The 22,817-nt window shown below is 29.9% G+C and overlaps 2 protein-coding genes, 2 long non-coding RNA genes and 1 pseudogene across 4 annotated transcripts; 3 read left to right on the forward strand and 2 right to left on the reverse strand.

The window, feature by feature from the left end:
* Positions 1-534: 534 nt before the first annotated feature.
* On the forward strand, positions 535-933 carry LOC108456506 (ethylene-responsive transcription factor ERF096-like). Its single transcript, XM_017755067.1, has one exon. It carries the CDS (start codon positions 535-537, stop codon positions 931-933), a length of 399 nt encoding a protein of 132 aa, XP_017610556.1.
* A 2,519-nt stretch (positions 934-3,452) lies between these two features.
* On the reverse strand, positions 3,453-4,317 carry LOC108456350 (uncharacterized). The gene is made up of 2 exons (XR_001866895.2): positions 4,149-4,317; positions 3,453-3,826 (listed from the first exon to the last, which is right to left on the reverse strand). It is a non-coding gene; the product is annotated as an uncharacterized LOC108456350 (long non-coding RNA).
* Positions 4,318-7,972: 3,655 nt separating this feature from the next.
* LOC108455282 (ethylene-responsive transcription factor ERF096-like) lies at positions 7,973-8,365 on the forward strand. The gene has a single exon (XM_017753863.1). The coding sequence runs from the start codon at positions 7,973-7,975 to the stop codon at positions 8,363-8,365; it is 393 nt and encodes a 130-aa protein (XP_017609352.1).
* A 1,794-nt stretch (positions 8,366-10,159) lies between these two features.
* LOC108455284 (ethylene-responsive transcription factor ERF096-like) lies at positions 10,160-10,599 on the forward strand (annotated as a pseudogene).
* A 7,573-nt stretch (positions 10,600-18,172) lies between these two features.
* On the reverse strand, positions 18,173-22,817 carry LOC128280637 (uncharacterized). The gene is made up of 3 exons (XR_008270734.1): positions 22,781-22,817; positions 19,181-19,256; positions 18,173-18,311 (listed from the first exon to the last, which is right to left on the reverse strand). It is a non-coding gene; the product is annotated as an uncharacterized LOC128280637 (long non-coding RNA).

Below are 22,817 nucleotides of genomic sequence, written 5' to 3' on the forward strand. Positions count from 1 at the left end.
AACAATTTCAAATACATCAAACATGTAAGTAACTCAAGGCTTGATCTTGTTAGTTCATATAATTTGATTTTGATGGAATTGAGTCAGGTTTGAAAATGTATTTATTTATGTTGTGTAACATAATGTGACTTAAAATTTTAATTTGAAATGATGATGTCACATTAATTTTTCGTTACAATGTTAATAATTTAGTGATCAAAATGTTATAAATTAATAATGTTAATGATCATTTGATAATAAATTAAAATTCAGTGATCAAAATATAATTTAAAATATATATAAGTGACCATCTCTTTAGTTTACCCTAGGATAAATTGGAAAGAAAATAATTTAACCCTAATAGAAGTTTCTGTTAAGCACGTGAATAAAATTCTCAGCCATGGATTCCTTCATGTGTTTAATTTATGCAGGGACGCCAAAGTGGTGCCAAACTTTAAAAATTCCCTTTTTCCAATCCATATAAATTGCTATTTCCCCACTCACATGTATCAGCCGTGCACAAAATACAAACAGCTTGAGCTTTTAAGTTTGGCAATGGAGGGTAACTATAAGGGCAAGGAAGGCAGCGGAGGCGGGACGACTCGATACAGGGGCGTACGTAGTCGGCCTTGGGGGACATTTGGGGCCGAGATACGCGACCCCAACCAGCAAGGAGCTCGTGTTTGGCTTGGAACATTTAACACCGCCGAGGAGGCTGCTCGAGCTTATGATAGAGCAGCTTATGCCATGAGAGGTGAATTTGCGATTCTTAATTTCCCGGACGAGTATCCCATCGGTGCTAACGCTTACCGCCATTCGTCTTCAACCGGCTCATCATCATCTTCTTCTTCAGCAAGGGGGACAGGGAAACAGGTGTTCGAAATAGAGTATGTGGATGATAATTTGCTTGAAGAACTTCTTGAAATTGACGAGAAAAAGAAGAAGAAAACTTGAAGGGATGAATGGTGATAATTCATGGGCGACATTAAGAACAGTATTGTTCTATTGGCATCTTAATTTAACTAGTCAAGTCAAGTCAAGTATCTTCAATGTCTGGTTTCTTGATTTTCACTTTTGATGACTAATAAAAGCACTTTATTGAGAAATATATTTTCAATACCGAAAATATAAATTAGACAATATTTTATAAAAGTGGGGTAAAATTATCATGGAGATCTTGTGTTAGGAATGAATTGTATTTTGTTTTCCTCACTCTAAAAATATCAAATTAGTCATTGTACATGAGATCAAAGAGTAAACTGACTCTTTTGCTAAAAACTTCATCCATTTTTACTGTTAAGTGCTAACATGGCTGATGAAGCAATTAAAGAGTGACACTTGACGTGCTATGTGTACCTTATATTGACATGAAAGAACTAATACAAGCAAAATGGATGGAATTTTTTATAGATGGTGAAATGGATGGAATTTTTTACATGAAAGGACTAAATCCAACAACTAGACAATAATACGTTATTGCTCAATAGTAGAAATGGGTGGAATTTTTAACAAAACGATTAGCTTGTTATTTGATCTAATGTATAAGGTCTAATGTGTCTAATTTTTTAATAGAGAAGATAAAATATAATGTATCGCTTAATACAAGAATCTTTATAGTACTTTTACCTAATTATCTCACAAATACAAAACAACAGTTGAGAACATATTTTTCCATACATTAAAAATAACAGTTGAGAACATATAACATATTCACATATGATTTTTAATATATTTGATTTTGTTTATATTTATACTAAAAATATAAAAACTATTAAGAGGTAAAATAGTAATTTAAGAAAACATTACTTTGAGAATATACGAGGATCAAACAATCAAGATAATGGTTCACATAATTAAAGTTAACTTGAAAGTAACATCTAGAAATTAAATGGACCAACTATTTTTGAATAATAGAAGACTAGAAACTTTTAGTAATCTAAATGACAAAGTGAGAAAAGAAAAGACTATCCCTTAATTAAATTGTCTCAATTTTTTGTCTTCCTCTTTAATACGTTGAGCAACGGATATGCAGGTTTCCTTTCACCAAAAAAATGATTGTCGTCGAGCGAGAGTTGATGCTAAGCAAGAAGAAGCGTAGCCTGATTCATTACTTCGTGAACATGACGAATTGAACAAAAACAGAAGCTAAACATGAACTTTTTGCTATCTACAGTAAAAGCACAAATCAGTAATTCATCAAACTCTCGACTTTTCAACTTTCGAATAACAGTCAAACCGTCGTTTTATGATCTATTCTTCGGAAACCCATAATCTGAGCAAAAACCAAGTCTTGAAATGCTGCAAATGCATATGAAAAATGGGTCACGTGTAAGGCACATGCTCCTATTATCGTGCCTGATTGAACCAAACGTGAAAATTCAATCTTTAGAGCATTTTATTATTAAAAGTATGAGTATATATTTTATTATGTTGAAGATATTAATTGCACGGGCAAGAATAAGAATTTTGCATCACTCTAATTCGAAATCCTCGTCATAGGATGTATGGGAGATATATATACATCTATATACATACATAAGAGAAAAAAAGATTAAAACAACTTTTAGGAAGCACTAAGTTTTGTCATGTCTAACATTTGATTCTCCTGGTCTTGGTTTTGCAAATATCTCACACAATCTTTGCTAATTTTCTCACATGCACAATGATGGAAGATAAATTTTAAAGAATATTCTGAACATTATATGTCATGATCTTACATTATCTTCTTAATGTCATTGGGACAACTGAACATGCAATGTTTTTAATAATAATACTGCAACTCGATGATAGTAAAAAGAATTACTATATTTGAACTTAAATTTCAAATGTATTCAATTACATCACTTAAAATGAACTCTATGAATGAATTAGAACAACTTTATATACATCACACATGTAAGTAACTCAAGGCTTGATTTTGTAAGTTCATATAATTTGGCTTGATCAGATTGAGTTAGGCTAAATAATGCGTAGGTATTTAATTTGTTGTGTTATACCCCACCTTTTATAGTGCAATTTAAACTAAAATTTGCACCCAGAATGTTGATATAACATGTGATATCAGTTTTATTTTTACATTGTTAAATGTTCAACGATTAAGATATTACAAATCGATATGTTAGTGGTATTTTCGTAACAAATTAAAGTTCATTAACCAAAACGACTCTAAAGATAAATTAGAAAGAAAAAGAATTAAAGTAGTGACCCGCATATGATAATTGCACGTGGTGAGTAGAGTTGTTCATGAGAGAGTTTGGGTAAAAATATTAAGCTCGAAAAATGAGTTTAAGCAAAAAAATTAAGCTTATTTAAAATATGGACCGGTTTCAGGCTCGAATATTCAAGGCTTGAGCTTAGCCCGTTGTAATAGCCCAAATCTGCCCGGGCCCATGGTCAAATAAATAAAACCAAAAATAGAAAATAAATGAATAGTTATTTTAAACAGTCCATATAAAGTCCAATTTACAAAAGCCCAAACATAGGCCCAAATACCTTCGACCCGTTATACCCAAACAGACCGGCTACAACCCAATAGCCTAGACTACCTGTGTACCCTAATACACCCGTAGCCTAACTTAAACTAGACAGACCCAGGACTAAAGTGACCCAACTGGCCCAAAACATTACACCAAGGCAGGAAACCTTAGGGTTTCTGCCTTCTTTCTCCTCGAGCCGCCACTAATTCTAGAAGGTTCAGGGAGCGTCTGTCCAGCTCCCAAATCGAGGCCACCATTCAAGGCTCTGCCTCCGTAATCAGCGCCTCACAGTCACCACGAATCATCACCACCAGACTTCAGGCCTCCATCAACGCCAGCAGCCCTTGAACCACCGAGATCCTCGCGGTCACCTGCAAGAAAAGGAAAGAAATCAAAGCAAGATTGTAGTAAATAGATTAGAACAGAGTTTGGAAAGAAATCTTTCGATTTCTTTCCAAAATAGGCAGTAAATCAAGGCTATAAAGCCTTTTCTAAAATCTGTAAAAAAAAGGAGGCGAATACACACAAGCATAGAGAGAAACACATCACAAAAAGCATTGTACACCAAACCTTTGCAATAATATTTCAGAAGGTGATTATTTTTCATATTCTTCTTTTTTGTTTTCTTTTTTTCACGAATATATGAATCATTTTTAAAAAAAAAACAGTAACGTTTAAAAGAAAAAGGGTTACCTGTGGAAGGACGAAGGTTTTAGACCCTCAAACCACCGTGTACAATGGCGTGTAGGCGCGTGTAGGACTGATGACCGGAACGTGGCCTGCGGAGGCCAGAGCCCAGAGGACCTCTCCTCTCCCCTCTTTCAGAGGGTTTTTAAACTTTTTTTTTTAAAAAATTAGGTTTCAAATGATTTAAAACTAAGAATTTGGCTTATATATAGCCTTGATGAAACGACGTCGTTTCGGCTTAAGTTAATAAGCCCAAAAACGGCATCGTTTTAAGACCCCAGGATCCGCGTGTTTTTGAGGATTGGGTTAATTGCCCAATTAGTCTCTCCATCCTTTTTATGTTTACAATTTTGTTTTATTTTATTTATGATCTAGCCCTGTTATTTTGTTTCAATTTTAATTTAGTCCTTGCAGTAACTATTTTAGGTCCTAGATTAAAACGATGCCGTTTAGGGACAAGAGAAAATTTCCCGATGAGTCCCTAGGGTTTTAATGGCTGTTTCAATTAGGTCTGATCTCAGTTATTTTCTTATTAAATTAGCTACTAATTTTTTATTTATGCTCAATTTAGTCCTTTTTGTCCCTTTTAATCTATATATGACCTATTTATTTTAAACTTTATACATATACTATTATATTTTAATATAAATATACATATTATATATCTTATTATTATTTACTTATTATATTACTTCATATCTTTCTATTATCATATTAATTAACATATATCGTTACTTATTATTTATTATAGTATATTTTTATCACATAATATTTATATATCTTTATATTATATATTATAATTATTTTATTATACATATTATTATTATTATTTATTGTATATTATTTTTTTACAAATTATTATTATTTTACATTATTATTTATATATTATTATTATATTATGTATTATTTATATTATTTATATATTATATATTATTTTTACATATATATTTTCATATTATATATTATAATTATTTTATATTATTATGTCATCTTTTATACCATTATATATATTTTTATCTATATATTATTATCATTAAAAGTTTTAACTTGTATTATCATATTAATTAACATATATCGTTACTTATTATTTATTATAGTATATTTTTATCACATAATATTTATATATCTTTATATTATATATTATAATTATTTTATTATACATATTATTATTATTATTTATTGTATATTATTTTTTTACAAATTATTATTATTTTACATTATTATTTATATATTATTATTATATTATGTATTATTTATATTATTTATATATTATATATTATTTTTACATATATATTTTCATATTATATATTATAATTATTTTATATTATTATGTCATCTTTTATACCATTATATATATTTTTTATCTATATATTATTATCATTAAAAGTTTTAACTTGTATTATACACTTATTTTTATTTATATGTTAATAATTACTTTACTTATATTCTATTATTACACATTTTGAAGATATTATAATACAATGATTTGTGTAATACATATATGTCATCATTAATTACTTATTATATATATTATACAATTATTTTATTATAAATATAAATTCTTTCATATTTGATATTTTATACATTATTTTTCTAAACCATTATATTTTAGTTTTTATAATTATTATTCTTATAAATATTTTTTATATATTGTACTATTAAATATCACATTTTTATCTATGCTCATTCTATTTATCAATCGTCTGTATTATACATATATATATATTTTTTTAAAAATTATATTTTATTATTATATAATACTTGCTTTTACTTTAGAATTAATGTATTATTGCTATGTTATGTATTTTATATGATATGTAGTATCTTAGACTTTTATAATTTATTTTCAAATGTATTTTTATATATGTGTTAAAATTGTATATCATGCATCATTTGTGTTTAAATATATGTTGAATTATATGTTTAGGATTTTTACCTATTCTTCTTAAATATGCATTATGTTTTATGTTGAATTATATGTTATCTCATATGTTATATGCTCCTTCATGCATCGGTTTTAAAAAAAGAGAGACTTCAAAGTTTTCAAAAAATAAAAAGGCAATGCTTGGTATTTGGAAGCTTCGAGAAAAGTAGTGCCCTAACTTATTGGGTTGCAACTTTTCTCGTTGAGTTTTTAAAGATTTTCAAAATACGAGCAACTGTCTTAGAAATTTCAAAGCGTTGTGTCCTAACTTACTGGATATGGCGTTTTGTTGTTTTCGAGATAGGGATTTCCAAAATGCTAACTTAGTGTCAATATTTTGATACAAGTGAACCCCAATTTTCAAAAAAATCAAAATATTTTAAAGAGGATTGTATCATAAAATTCTTAAATTTTCGACCTTAAAGACATTTGATAATTAATTAGGTACCAATTTTTGGGCGTTACGAGGGTGCTAATCCTTCCTCGTACGTAACCGACTCCTGAACCCGTTCTTTTATTTCGTAGACCAAAAACTAATGATTTTAAAACAAAATATTTTAAAGGTGATCCAATCACACCTAAAAAAGATTGGTGGCGACTCCCATTTTCGTTTTTTTAAGTTGATTCCCATTTTCCCAAAACTCGGTTTTAAAAATGGTCTCGACACCCGTTGTTAAGTTTTTATTGTTCTAGATTATGTTATTTTTATATATTATGTCATTTATAACACATAAAATTTAAATCTATAGTAGTATATAAAAACGCTAAAATGATTATATATAAAATTTTAATAAAAAATTATTAAATATTGAATTAAAAATAATATAAATATATTTTTAATTTTTTTTTAAAATAATATGAGTTGACCTAAATGAGTTTGAAGTAGCTATTTGAAAATACGGGTAGACTTAGGAAAACTTTTAGACTCATATTTTAGACTGAGAATGGACAAATATTAAACGTGTTAATATCGTACTTTAACAAAACTTAATCTATAAACACCTCTAATAGTGTGAGAGACTCAAACATAAGTAATCAATAGCCTAATATCTCAACTTTTAACAACAAAGCCGAGGCGTGATTCACAAAATAGATCAACTTTTAAGAAGCACTTGGTTTTGTAATCCCTAACCTCTGATTCTTGTGCATATATGTCACACAACCTTTGCCAATTTTGTCACATGCACAATGATGGAAGATAGATCGTAAAGAATATTCATAATATTATGTAGGCCAAACATTCTTTATATCATGATCATAGGTCACCTTCTTAACGTCATTGGACAATAATAAAAAGAATTACATATGTAATTCCCGACTTTGAGAGGCAACTTTGCTGAGAGTAACGAGCATGGCACTGCTAAAAAGAATCAGTCATAGTTGAAGTCAAGAATGGTTAGGGGTCTTGGGGTCACGAAGAAATAAAAGGAAAATAAAAATAAAAGTTAAAAGAAACTAAAAGAAAAAGATTTGAATTGTTCAAAAAAAAAAGTTCAAGGATTATTTATGCAAATTGACCTAAAATTTTCACCTAAAATAATAATAATATTTTTCTCCAGCTTACTATTATATCTTTAACGATTATCCGATCAAAATGTTACAAACCAACAAAAAAATTATTTTAATCATCCTTTGGTAACAAATTAAAATTTGATAACTAAAACGCAATTCAAAACATAAGGATAAACTAAAAAGAAAACAAAATAAAGCTTAATGGAAGTTTCTTGTAAGCACGTGGATAAGATTCTCAGCCATGGATTCCTTCATTTGTTTAATTTATGTAAGGACCCCAGCAGTGCTGCCAAACTTTAAGAATTCCCTTATACCAATCCATGTAAATTGCTATTTCCCCCACTCATATCAGCCATGCACATAATACAAGCAGCTTGAGCTTCTAAGTTTGGCAATGGAGGGCAACCATAAGAGCAAGGGAGGCAGCGGGGGCGGGATCACTCGATACCGGGGTGGACGTAGTCGACCTTGGGGGACGTTTGGGGCTGAGATACGCGACCCCAACCAGCAAGGAGCTCGGGTTTGGCTTGGAACATTTAACACCGCCGAGGAGGCTGCTAGAGCTTATGATAGAGCCGCTTATGCCATGAGAGGTCAATTTGCAATCCTTAATTTCCCGCAGGAGTATCCCATGGGTGCTAATGCTTATCGCGGTTCGTCTTCGACCGGCTCATCCTCGTCGTCAGCAATGGAGAGTGGCAAACAGGTGTTCGAAATAGAATATTTGGATGATAATTTGCTTGAAGAACTTCTTGAAATTGAAGAGAGAAAGAGCAAGAAAATGTGAAGGGATGGATATAGTGACAATAAGAACACTACTGTTCCATTGGCATCTTAATTTAACTTGTTAAGTATCTTGAAAGTCTTTCTTGATTTTTCCCTTTTGATGACTAATTAAAAGCACTTTATTTTGATGGGTCAGATATATATTGTCACTACCTATAATATAAATAATATAAACAAATTTTAGACTATGACACTCAAAAAAAATAGAAATGGTAAAATCGAGATGGCGAAGATTATAGTATTTTGTTCAAATATTATAATTATTATTATTATGTAAAAAGAATAAATATTTTCTAAATAATAATTGTTCCTTTGTAAAAATTTAAACTCTTGTATAATTGAGTATTAATTCAGTTGAGGCTGTTATTATTGTAATGACTAAAAAATATAAATTGATTGTATTTAAACAAATATTTTGCTTTGATTTAAGGGAAAGTTGCTTTTGACTCAAGGTCAATATCCATTAACTTAGGGTACATGTTGAACAACCTTAACGCCTTGCTCCCTCTAAATTTCCTTTTAAATCCTTTCGAAAAATTCAATTTAAGCCTTTTTAACCTTTAAATAAATAAAAATTTTACATTGTAATCCTTATAAAAAACTAATGATTCAATTTAAGCTTTTTCAAAACAAGATTTTTAACGTTGACCCATTAAAATTATATAATTTTACCTCGACCTTTTAAAAACAAAATCGGCTTCACTCTTGTATGGCATTCTCCTCAATGAACTGTGGGAGTAGAAAGTTGTAGACTTGTAACAAAAACCCAAAAGTTAAAAAGCCATTTTTTCTTTTAATGCATTGTATGGTTTTACCCGTGATCCCCCTTTTGAAGCCCTTAAATTGGACTTAAGGATGCTTGAACTTATATCTTTTTTCTTTTTATTATAATAGCAACTATACCAATTGAATTAAAATTCAATCTATAATTCAAATTAAATTTTTAAGAAAATCAAATATGAAAATTGATTTTTTTAGTGCATTTTATTAAAGTATAAGTATATATATTTCATTATGTTGATTGTTGAAGATATTAATTGCATGGGCAAAAGAGTAAGAATTTTTCATCACTCATATTCAAGATCCTTCTGATAGGAAATGTGGGATATATATATATATATATATATTAGAAGAAATTTTTTTTTTAAAATTTTCAGAAGCACTTAGTTTTGTAATGTCTAACCTTTGATTCTCGTGGCCTTTGGTTTGCATATATGTCCCACAATCTTTGTCAATTTTGTCACATGCACAATGATGGAAGATAAAATTTAAAGAATAATATTCTGAATATTATGTAGGCCAAACATTCTTTTTATTTCATGATCATAGGTCACTTTCTTAACGCCATTGAGACAATAGTAAAAAGAATTACATATGTAATTCCCGACTTTGAGAGGCAAGGCAACTTTGCCCAGACCCCAGAGTAACAAGCATGGCACTGCCAAATAAAATAAGTCATAGTTGAAGTCAAGAATGGTTAGGGGTCTTCGGGTGACGAAGAAATAAAAGGAAAAAAAAATGTAAGTTAAAAAAATAAAAAATTATTAAAAACAGTAAAGGAATTATTTGTGAATTTTACCCTCAAATTTTTACTTAAAATGATGATATAAAGTGTCACATCATTTTGTTGTTAATATTATTTATCCATAAAATTAGTGAAAATTTAATAATAAATTTCTCAGTCATGGATTCCTTCATGTGTTTAATTTATGTAGGGTTTGGTGTTGCCAAACTTTAAGAATGGCCTTTTTCCAATCCATATAAAATACTATTTCCCCACTCACATATCAGCCATGCACAAAATACAAACAGCTTTAGCTTTTAAGTTTTGGCAATGGAGGGTAACTGTAACAGCAAGAAAGGCAGCGGAGGCGAGATGACTCGTTACCGGGGTGTACGTAGTCGGCCTTGGGGGACGTTTGGGGCCGAGATACGCGACCCCAACCAACAAGGAGCTCGTGTTTGGCTCCGGACATTTAACACCGCCGAGGAGGCTGCTCGAGCTTATGATAGAGCCGCTTATGCCATGAGAGGTCAGTTTGCCATTCTTAATTTCCCGCACGAGTATCCCATGGGTGCTAACGCTTACCACCGTTCCTCTTCGACCGGTTCATCGTCATCTTCTTCTTCTTCAATAATTGAAAGAGGCAAACAGGTGTTCGAAATAGAGTATTGGATGATAATTTGCTTGAAGAACTTCTTGAAATCGAAGAGAGAAGGAGCAAGAAAATGTGAAGGGATGGATATGGTGAAAATAAGAACAGTACTGTTCCATATTGGCATCTTAATTTAACTTGTCAAGTATCTTGATTTTTCCCTTTTGATAACTAATTAAAAGCACTTTATTTTCATGAGTCAAGATCATATATATTGTCTCATGGCATTTTTCTAGAATGTAACAAGATTTATATTGTCACTACCTCTATTATAAATAATATAATAATACTAGTTTATGGCACATTGAAATGATAAAACTGAGATTCTCAACATCAATTTTATTTGTATTTTTCAAAATAATATTTGATTTAAGATGATATTTCGATAAAACCCTGGATTCAAACTCAGTATAAAATATCTCCAACCATTTTTTATTGTATTTTGATGTAAATGGTTAAACCTTCTAGAAACCATATGGACATATATACGTTGCAACTTGCAGAAAGGGACATATCCCTATTGCAAGGGGCAAATTTTCAAGTAATTTATTGGTACTATTTATGATACAAGGGGCGGGAATATTTGTGATTCGATCATTACCTAAAGCAATTTGTTCAATCAAGGATATTATTATGAAATTTTATCATATTCACAATTAAGGATACAAGAAATCAAATAGATAAATTATGATTATGCGTAAGTTGTTGTAGATTTTTTTAAAAAATTTTCAATTTTCAATTTTGATCTAATAATTAAATCTGATTAGTCTTGTACCATGTGTAAGCTGTGAATTCAATTTTTATTTTCTATTTTGATTATTTTTAGTATTTATATTTTTCAAATTTTTAATTTTTAGTCATGACTCAAATGACATCCATTAAATTCACTAACTAAAATGGCGTGATATTTTTGTGAGTATCAAGTAGAAATAGTAAGCTGATATGCACATTTATATATGAGACAAGTTCAACTTGATCCTCTACCTCAGGGATCCCAAATGGGGGTACCTATGAGAGCCGCCGACTCCAACTATCGTTCATGTATAATCCATACTAGATCTGACCAACCGCTCATCTAGAGACGATTCTAGCCCCAACCCCCTCTAAAATGAAAAATTGCCATGTAGGCCCTCTAAATTTTTTTAAAAAATTTAAATTAGTAATGGTAAAATTACACTTTAGCCCGCTAAAATTATAAAAATTCAATTTAAAACTTAAAAAATTATAAAGATATAGACTATAAAAAAATTAAAATTTCATTCGGCCCCCCTAAAAAATTATTCTGGCTTCGCCCCTGTGCCCATCCTACCTCTTCTACGTTCTTGACAACCGATCTTTGTCTCCGTAGAGTCTTTCAGTGGTATGTTTCGATCCTCTTCCCCATTACTTAGAAAAAGTGAGCCATCAGTTTAGGTACAAGATAATATCATTACCGCTTGGACTTGCTGTGTAAGATTTTGGAAATAAAAAATTTTAATTATAACATTTCAAATTTTTTTGTCGTACGCATTGAATAAAAAATTAAGTGAATTACCTGCTAAGTTATGACTAATTACTCAGTGTTACTTAATTTGACTAATTATTCAATTTTTTTTTATATTTGTAAGATTTTGGAATAAAATTCATAATTAAACTTATGACATTTAATCATACCCCAATCCTTAAAGTGAATGTGTTCAAACTCACATTTTTATGATGGTAAAATAATAATAATCGAATTAAAACTCGATTTCTACGTAGATGGAGTATATATATCACTATGTTGAATATATTAACTGCATGGGCAAGAATAAGAATTTAGTAATCCACTAATTCAACATCCTTCAACGAGGATATATGATGCAACCTTTAAGAAGCACTTAATTTTGTAACTTGTCGCCTTTGATACCTTGCATAACTTCACCTTCTTTGCCATTTTATCATCACATGAACAATGATGATAAAAGATAAATTTTAAATCAAGATTCTGAATAATATCTTGACTTACATCATGATCTGAGATAATTTTGTTAACGTCATTGGACCAATTGGATATGCAATTTTTAAATAAAAAAAATGCCTCTACTAAAATGATATGGTAGATAGTGTTTCATATCCAATGGGGTTAATTTATATTAATCATATGGGTAAACTAAATTAAACCTGAGTTTATATAATATTAAGAGATAAATTGATAGTTTTAGCATACACAAATCATCTCTTAGATATTTGTATGGACAAATGGTAAAAACTAGATTGTTGAGTCTGATGTTAGAGATTTGCTGAAACTTTTAAAATTATTAATAATCGTATAAACTTATTAAAAAATCTCAAAATTGTTTATGTTTTTGAGAATTAAATAATTGGGATGATGCACTTACTTAAGTTGGTATTAGTGGCATTAGTTCTTATCAATAAAAATTTTATTGGGCAAAAATTAAAAACAAAAAACCATATATGCTCTTATGTGCATATATTATTTCCTTTTAGATTAATAATAACTCATATTATATATACATGATGTAGGAATATTTGGAACCTACATAAGAACATGCTAATGGCCTCTCAAATCAAGACTTGGGACCAACTTTGATATAAAACTAGCTATACATTACATGCTAATGGCACTTAATTACCATGCAAAAGGTACTTATTTGCTTCAGGGCTATAGTGTAAGTGAGCCCTCAATTTCCATTTTTGAAGAAGGTGAGATTTATGGTTTATGTTCATGTGGATGCTTATGATGCTGTCGTCTCATAACATTTAGAAAATGTGGGTCATGTGAAACATCATCATTATCCATACGTAATAAGCGTCTAGGAGGAGATTTACCAAGTCGTCGTAGGATCAGTGGTTGAGCCTCTCGTGGTTTCTCGACGTAAAACGAATCGTGTGGTTTGTTCTTCGTATGTAATTTAGCTGGTTTGTTTTTTTTCTCATTATCATTGTCGTCGTCTTCTTCTTCTAGTAATCTTGCTGGTGGATTGTTTCCTTCGTCGTCACTAGGTGGTTTCTCACCGGCGAATGGACTCTCTTCCTCGACGTCTGCTTGTAGTAATCGTTTCTCACCGATGACCCCAATGCCTGCTAGTAATCTTTCTGGAGGACTATCTCCTTCGTCACTAGGTGGTTTCTCGCCGGCGAATGGACTCTCTTCCTCAACGTCTTGTAGTAATCGTTCCTCACGGATGAGCTCAATGTCTTTTAATAATCTTTCTGGGGAATTATCTCCTTCGTCACTAGGTGGTTTCTCGCCGGCGAATGGACTTTCTTCCTCGACGTCTGCTTGTAGTAACCGTTTTTCACCGACGACCTCAATGTCTTTTAGTAATCTTTCTGGAGGATTGTCTCCTTCGTCACTAGGTGGTTTCTCGCCGGCAAATGGGCTCTCTTCCTCAACGTCTTGTAGTTTTCGTTTCTTACCGATGACCTCAATGTCTTTTAGTAATCTTTCTGGAGGATTGTCTCCTTCGTCACTAGGTGGTTTCTCGCCGGCGAATGGACTTTCTTCCTCAACATCTTGTAGTTTTCGTTTCTCACCGATGACCTCGATGTCTTTTAGTAATCTTTCTGGAGGATTGTCTCCTTCGTCACTAGGCGGTTTCTCGCCGGCGAATGGACTCTCTTCCTCGACATCTGCTTGTAGTTTTCGTTTCTCACCGATAACCTCAATTTCTTTTAGTAATCTTTCTGGGGGCTTATCTCCTTCGTCACTAGGTGGTTTCTCACCGGCAAACGGACTTTCTTCCTCGACATTCTCTTCCAATAATCTTCCTGGCTCCCCTCCCTCATCACTAGGTGGTTTCTCACCGGCGAACGGACTCTCTTCCTCAACATCCTCTCCTAATAACCGTTTCCCACCGGTGAATGGGTTCTTACCCTCACCGTCCTCTCTTACAACTAAAATCCGCCGCCGAGAAGGATCACGATGCTGGAATAGCGGGTTTTGTTCATAAGCTAAAGTGGGAATAAGGTTGAAAACAAGCACTGTTCCAAGAAAAACCCAACACAAGCAAGCTTTAGACATCATTGTTGTGTTTTGCAATATAGCAAAAGTGGAAGAGTTGATTCCCTTTTATAATGGATGAAAAGGCGTTGAAGCCAATATTTTTACCACACATATGCATGCAATGTTGCATTTGGACCTTGCTTTTTGGACAGTCCCGTAGGACACGCCTATCCCATTAACTTGAGATTTCAAAGGCCATAGGGAGACTAATTTAGGGTTCTCAAATTTAATGCCTTTCACTTCCACTTTTATCATATGGGCTACCATTTTTTTTTTCAAAATCGGGGCCATTTTTTAATTAAAAAGTTAAGTTGATGTCTAAGGCTATCAAAATATTATTCTTATTTAATTTATATATTTTAATTTAAAATTTTAACTTTTATCGGATTATACGATATTTTAAGTTTTTTTATATTTTAATTAGATATTTTTATTTTATAGGATTTTATCATATGCATCTTGTTTAATTTTATAAAAATAATACAATATAAATGTTATTTAATATTTTCGATTGGATAAAGTTGGAGTCACAATTTTTACTTTTTCTAAGTTGAATTCATGTATTAAATTTTTAAATAAAATTGGGTTCGGGATGAGTTGAGATCAGGGTGGGAGGTATACAATCACGTCAAAGAAAAAAAAACCACCCAAATTTCTTTATCTGCAATTTAATTTTTAAAAAAAAATTCATTTATAAAATCATAAAGTCTTTAAAATATTAACTTTGTCAATAATAAATGATTTTTTAAGTAGTAAATGTTAATTCTGTTTAAATTTGGTCTTATTTTATCAATGTTTAATAGTATAGAGACTAAATTAATCTATTTAATAATAAATTAACTAAATGATGAGGTTTTTATAATAAAGGACCTACCATGTGCTTTTGTAACGGGGTTAGAACTTTCTCTCGTGTTCTGTGCAACTTTAGGCAATTCGTTCGTTCCAAACTCGCCTAAGTCAATCTAATCACTGCAAGTGAGGATTCCTTAAAAATTCCTCCAATGCACCAATTTATATAGTAGAAACAATTATACTAAAAGAACAACAAAAAACCACAGAAAATAATACATAAGAGTTATTTGAGTTAATGCTCTCAATATGCTCTTATTCATAAATAATAAAGAGACAATTGATGATTTACAAGTGAGGGGGAAGCTCTTTATTTATAGTTGAGCTCCCCCAAATCTTACGATCTAGATTAAATTACATCAACGGGCGAGACTCGTATATCCCTTAAACCATGGTGTTGTAGGCCAATTTTAACCCATTTACATCAAAACCCAATTTAACCTTACCTAACCCATCAAAATTAAACCCAAAACCCAAAATCTTAACTATCCAAAACCCAATTTACATCAAAACCTCAATGGCCTAAACCCGAAGCCCAAATCAAAATAAAAAAACCCTAACCCACAACCTAAACTTTTCTCAACTAAATTCTAGTCTTTGCCACCACCAACTCCACTAGCCACACTTGCTCCACCACTAACTCCACTAGCCACACTTGCTCCACCACCTACTCCATTAGCCACACTTGCTCCACCACCACTTGTACCTACAAATGAAGACATAAACAATAAAAAATATTTGGTAAATGGCTATATAAGCCTTCTCATATTTTGTATTTAGGCAAAGAAGAAGTTTTGGGGGAGAAAGTTATTGTAAAGGATTTTTGAGAGGTTTTTTTAGAGTAATCAAGGAGAAGAGTTATTGTAAAGGCTAGTTTTTGGAGAGGCTAGTTTTTTTTTTGGAGATTAATCAAATATCAAAGCAAAAGAGGTTTCTTGGTCTATTCTCGTTTCAAGTTCTTTGTTTGCTTATTGTTTTCCTTTCAGTTTTATTTTGTTTCTTTTATCTAAAGTAAAAATAAAAGGAGGAAGCTTTCCATTTTACCGAAAAGTTTTTTTGAGGTCCATTTGCCGTAGTGTCTGGTTGGCATGTGATCTGATGACCTAATCGGTGTGACCTTGTGGCGAAAATCACCCACTCTCTCCTCTCTTTTTTTGTTATTATTATATTTCTTAATATTATATTATGTATATATTCTTTTAATATATTAGGTATATTCTAAATTCTATATTACGTATATATATATTATACTATTTTATGTATATATCTTTAATACTATATTATTTATATTTTTTTTCTACATGTTATCTTATGTATATATTTTAATTATATTATGTATGTATTTTTACACTATATTATGTACATATTTTTTTATATCTATTTTATACATATGTATATATTATATATATCTTAACATTACTAGTTATATTTTTCTATTTTATGTTTATACTTCAAACACTATATATAGTATATTTCTAACACTATTACTATTTATAAATATATATATTTTACGTACATACTCTTAATATCTTTATTATGTATATATTCGTTGTTTTTATTTCAAATTGGATACTATTATTACGTTTTATATATCGCATGCATTGTTATTGTTTTAATATTGTTGTCATATTTATTATTTGTTTCAATGTATTTCTAACTCGTTTATTTTTGTCTCCCGCCTATTTTATATCATTCTGTTGTTCATTACATTAAAGATTTTTATTCATGTTTTTACTAATTTCAATAAATAAGGCAATGTTTCGCATTTTGGAACATCGAAGAATTGTGCCCTAACTTACAGGGTTTCGGTTCTCTTGGTGGTTCTAAATAGCTAAATATCCTTTTGAGTTTTGAAATGCACGGATTTCCAATTTAAATTAAAAGATGACCTTGTGCTCGGAATTCATGGTATTGTGTCCTAACTTACGGGATGTGATACTCCGATATCTCGAGATAAGGAAATCTTTAAACAAATCGATTTAAGTCAATTCAAGAATTTTAAAATCAGTATTAATAGAAAAGATCGTATTTCAAGTCCCTTCCCGATTTTTAATTTTCGACATTAAGACACTAACTAATCAATTCGGTACCAATTTTTTGGGCGTGTCGAGGTTGTTAATCCTTCCTCGCACGTAACCGACTCCCGAACTCATTCTCTCAAGTTTCGTAGACCAAAGGCCCTGTTTTAGTAAACTAAAATTGATTTATTAAAACAAAGGTGATCCGATCACACCTGATAAAAGATTGGTGGCGACTCCCATTTTAATTTTCACTTTCAAACAAAGTCGATCCCCGTTTTCAAAAGAATGGTTTCAACACATGGGATTTGTAAGATATATAATATCGAATCTAATCTAATCTTTACAAGATATGTGTAACACCCCCTAACCCCGAATCGTCGCCGAAATAAGGTTACGAGGCATTACCGAACATATCAGATAACTTACGAATAATTCACAAATAAAATAACATTCATAGTATAATTTAATAACTAAGTCCCTATAATGAACTCTCGAAGTCTAAAACATGTATTAAAAGTGAAACGGGACTCATTCAAGTACTCCGATTATTTTTTTAAATAAATTTCGACAGTATTTCTGCTTATTTTTACATAAAACTTCATGCAATTAAAACTGTATCCATTTCAAACATAACCAATTCAATCAATTCATTTCACATACTCATTTTCTATTCTAAATATTTTCGACCAAACTCAGTCAATATAATATCAATTTGAATTTATCAATGTACTAATTAAATTGAAATGGATAAACTTCATTATTATAATTTTAGACTAATAATACTAACATTTTAATCATTTATATTCAAAACATAACAACCTTTATACACATCCTATGTATATGCCACATTACCAAAAGAAAATATACATCACCAAAAGTTTGCTGAAATTGGGTCTGCCTTTTGATGCTGGTTCAATACTTGACTTCTACAACCTGCGCACGGAAACAATCGTATGCTGAGTATGCATTACTCAGTGGTATCACTATAATTCAATTTATAATTAAATACATTAAATCACACACATACTTTTACATTACAATTAGCATCACTTAATGAACAATTCAATCTTTTGATGTTATCATTTGATTATATATATACCATTCTTATTTCTTTATTTCAATTCTCACCTTTCACATATACCATATTATTCAAATTTAGTTTTATCAATAAATTTATTTTATTTGTCCCTATTAACTTGACTCGGACTTAGTGGATACATGGATTCCAACCAACACACCAATACGACACATTGTGCCTTAATGGTACACATTACCTAAATAGTAATCAGTAACGGTAGCAGTAACAGTATCAATAAAGGTAACAGTATTCGACACACAAAGTGTCGAATCGGTAATAGTAACTGTAACAGTAACAATAGTCGGCACATAAGTGCCTGATCAGTAAGCCGGAAAAAACCCATACTCTTCCATATCCTATGGCATGCGTACTATATCCGACTAGTTAATAGGGTACTCAAATCATTTTTCAGTACAATTTCTCAATATTAATTATAATTTATTATTTCGATCAATTTTCACAGTAATACAGTAATTCGTTTCATCAAAAATTTTACAGTTCAATGCAGTATACATAACAATATTCAGTAATTTCACAGTTCAATTCGGTATTCAAAACAATATTCAATATCCCATAATTCAGTTCAGTATTAATCTCAATTTTAATACCCAATCACAAATTTTATCAGATCATTAAATACTTACCTTAAAATACGTACTTGCCACACATACATATTAAATTAAATACATATTAATTATAAAGCTTGAGTTATAGTGATACAAACCAGAATTCTCTTCGGATTTAATCCTCGACGATCTTTTCTTTTCCTTTTTGGGCTGATGCTTCAGGCTCGATATTAGCTACAAAACAATTAAAATAATTTCACAATTATTAACACAATACAATTTAATTGCTAAAATTTTTATCTAACTTTTTACTTTAATTTCAAATTTAATCCTAACTAAACCTATATATTTTTCTTTCTCAATTCATACCTTTTTGCTACTCAATTTCTTGCCAAACTCACATTTAACTATTTAATTTTTATCATATTTTCATAATTTCAAATTTATTTCAATTTAATCCTAAAACTCAAAACTTATAAGTTAGTTTACAATTCAATTCTTTATTCAATTCCAATCAAAATTTCTATCAAATAAACCCCCAATTCCATTATTTTTTTCAACATAAACCCTACTAAAAAATCTATTAGCTTTCAAAATTTCAACTTAAATTCAACAAAACTTTATTCTAGAGCTTCTAAAACATCAAAATTAAAAAAAATGACTTAATTAAGCTTACCAATTAAACTCCAAGCTTCAAATTCCCTACTTCCCCTTTTTCTTTCTTTTGTTCTTTCCCTTCTCTGTTTTCGAATAGTTCTGTTTCTTTTTATGTTTCTTTTATCTTTTATTTTACTTTAGTTTATTATATTATTATATTAACTTAATAATTATTATTATTTCTTAAATAATAAGTAAATAAATTTGTACTTTACAATTGTATGTATATGATTTATTACACTTGTACTATACTATCACCATACATTGTCAACTTATTAGTTTATTCATTAATCTAATAATATAATATCAATTAAATAATTATTATTAAATATTTATTTAATAACAAATATAACAATTAAGTTATTCAAGAATATCATTCATTCAATGACAATCGTTTATTCAATAATGATTAATTATCCAAGAATATTCAGTTATTCAAGAATCTAATATCCATGAATGATCAATTATCCTGTAATAGATCAATTATTTAGTAATAATCAGTTATTTTATACCTTTATTTACCCCTATTAACATGACTCGGACTCAGATGGATACACGGATCCAACCAACACACCAAGACAAACACATAGTGCCTCATCGCCAAAGCCGAACGATAAGATAACGATGGCGATGCGGTACACGAGTACCTCATCGGAACAAATCCGAACGATAAGATAAGAACGATAACAATAACAATATCTAGCACACAAAGTGCCGAATAGGTAACAAGATACGGAATAAAGAATCAAGAAAAGTATTCGGCACATAAGTGCCTGATCAGTAAGCCGGCAAAACTCGTACTCTTCCATATCCTATGGCATGCCAACAATATCCGACTAGCCCGACTAGTTAATAGGGTATTTAATTCACTTTTCAGTTTTCAATTAATTTATATTTTAATTAATTAACTATATATTTTCAATTCAATATAATTCCATTCACTTTTCACTAATAAATATTTAATTTCACAATAATCACAATTTTCTATCAATTTCATCACACTTCCAACTACATATATTTTCCAATATAACAAATATTTATTATTCAATTTCCACATCAATATTCATTTCAATTCAAACATTTATATATATATATATTCATAAATCAATTCAATATAATCAATATTCAATCCAATTCAAATAGTCATCTCAAAACACCTACTACATATATATATTAAATAATAAATCCAACAATTTAAGTATTAAGTTCGGATTATAAAAATATAAACCGTAATTTTCGAGCTAACTCTCGTTGACTTTGTCTTGTCCTTTCTTAGCCGAGATTTCCGGTACCAAATTGACTACGAAATTAATACAATTCATAACCATTAATACATTACTAATTTATATCTTGAGTTACAGAATTCTAAATTAAGATCCGCTAATTTCTCCTGAAACTAGACTCACAAATATTATTACCATAAAATTTTCAGAATTTTTCGTTTAGCCATTAAGTACAGTTTATTCTTTAAATTCATCCCTATTCTACTATCTAACAGTTTCGACCCTTCTTCACTAAAAAATAATTATCTCACATTACAGAACTCAGATAATATTCTCGTTGATTTCTCCTGAAAATAGACTCATTAGGGATTCTAAAAATATAACTTTAAGCCTCTAATTATTTTTCTCCAATTTTTGGTGATTTTCCAAAGTCAGAATAGGGGAACCCGAATTCATTCTGATATTGTCTCACAAAATTTATTATATCTCATAATTTACAATTCAATTGCTTATACCGTTTCTTTTATAAGAAACTAGACTTAATAAGATTTAATTTCATATTTTATTCATCCTCTAATTCAATTTCTACAATTTTTGGTGATTTTTCAAACTTAGACTACTGCTGCTATCCAAAATAGTCTTAGTACAAAATGTTAATTTTCTACTTTTAATTTCAATTTAATCCTAACTAAATTCACTTACTTTTCTATCTTAATTCATACTTTATTTCTACTTAATTTTTAACCAAAATTAGACATAATTATCTATTTTTCATCATAAAACCATAATTTCGAAATTCTTTCAATTTAGTCCTTAAAGCATAAAACTTATGAATCACTTTATAATTTAATCCTTATTTCATTTCTAACTTGAATTTCTATCAATTTAGCCCTTAATTCATCTTTTTATTCAAAAAGAATAATATCTAGAAATCTAACAACTTTCAAAATTTTCACTTAAATCAAGTAGTATTCATCTCTAGGATTCCATAAACTCAAAATTTACAAGAAAATGGATTAAATTGACTTACCAAATTAACTTTGAACCTTAAAACCCCAAATTTTCCTTTTTCTTTTTCTTTCTTTCTTTCTCCCCTGTTTCTTCTCTGTTTCGTTTCAATTTCATTCTGTTTCTTTAGTTTATATATATATATATATATATATATATATATATATATATAATATAATATAATATAATATAATATAATATAATTAAAACATAAAATATCTTTATTATATAATAATATAATAATATACTAAACATAAAAAAATCTTAGATTTTCTTCACGATAAACCGCCTCAATTTATATTTTTGTATAATTGTCTTTTAGTCCTTTTATTTTCTTTTAATCTATAATTCAACTTTCACACTTTATTCAATTTGGTCCTTTTACTTAATTACTCTTAATTAAATTAAATTCACTTAATTAAACTCTAATTAACCACTCATTTTACTTCATAAATATTTTTAATAAATATTTACGAATCCGTTTTTCAAAAACGGAGACTCGAAAATACACTTTTTCGGTAACGGTAAAAATTTGGGTCATTACAGGCCTACCTGTGTACTAAACTGACTTTAAGACACGGCCATGGCAACCAAGGCACACGCCCGTGTGACAAACTATGTGAACTCAAAATGAACCTTGTATTTTAAAAATTTACCAATCTTGTAAATTTCAATCCACAACCAATACAAATACCAATATTAAACCAATCCAAACGCATTTTATATATTATCTAATACTTAACTTTAAACATTTATCATATATTATTATCAATTATCAATTTACTTACTTCACTATTATAATCACAATCCAATATAACACACTTAAGACATCCTAGGTACATGCCATTACTGATAATTAACATGCTTTACCTTTTTGAGTTCGGGATCAGCTTATGATGCTGATTTG

The sequence above is a fragment of the Gossypium arboreum genome, chromosome 9 (genome assembly GCF_025698485.1).
Source record: "Gossypium arboreum isolate Shixiya-1 chromosome 9, ASM2569848v2, whole genome shotgun sequence".
Taxonomy (NCBI): Eukaryota; Viridiplantae; Streptophyta; class Magnoliopsida; order Malvales; family Malvaceae; genus Gossypium; species Gossypium arboreum.

What these genes read in the sequence shown, in the direction of transcription:
- LOC108456506 (XM_017755067.1), top strand. Translation starts at nt 535, where the DNA reads ATGGAGGGTAACTATAAGGGCAAGGAAGGCAGCGGAGGCGGGACGACT.
- LOC108455282 (XM_017753863.1), top strand. Translation starts at nt 7,973, where the DNA reads ATGGAGGGCAACCATAAGAGCAAGGGAGGCAGCGGGGGCGGGATCACT.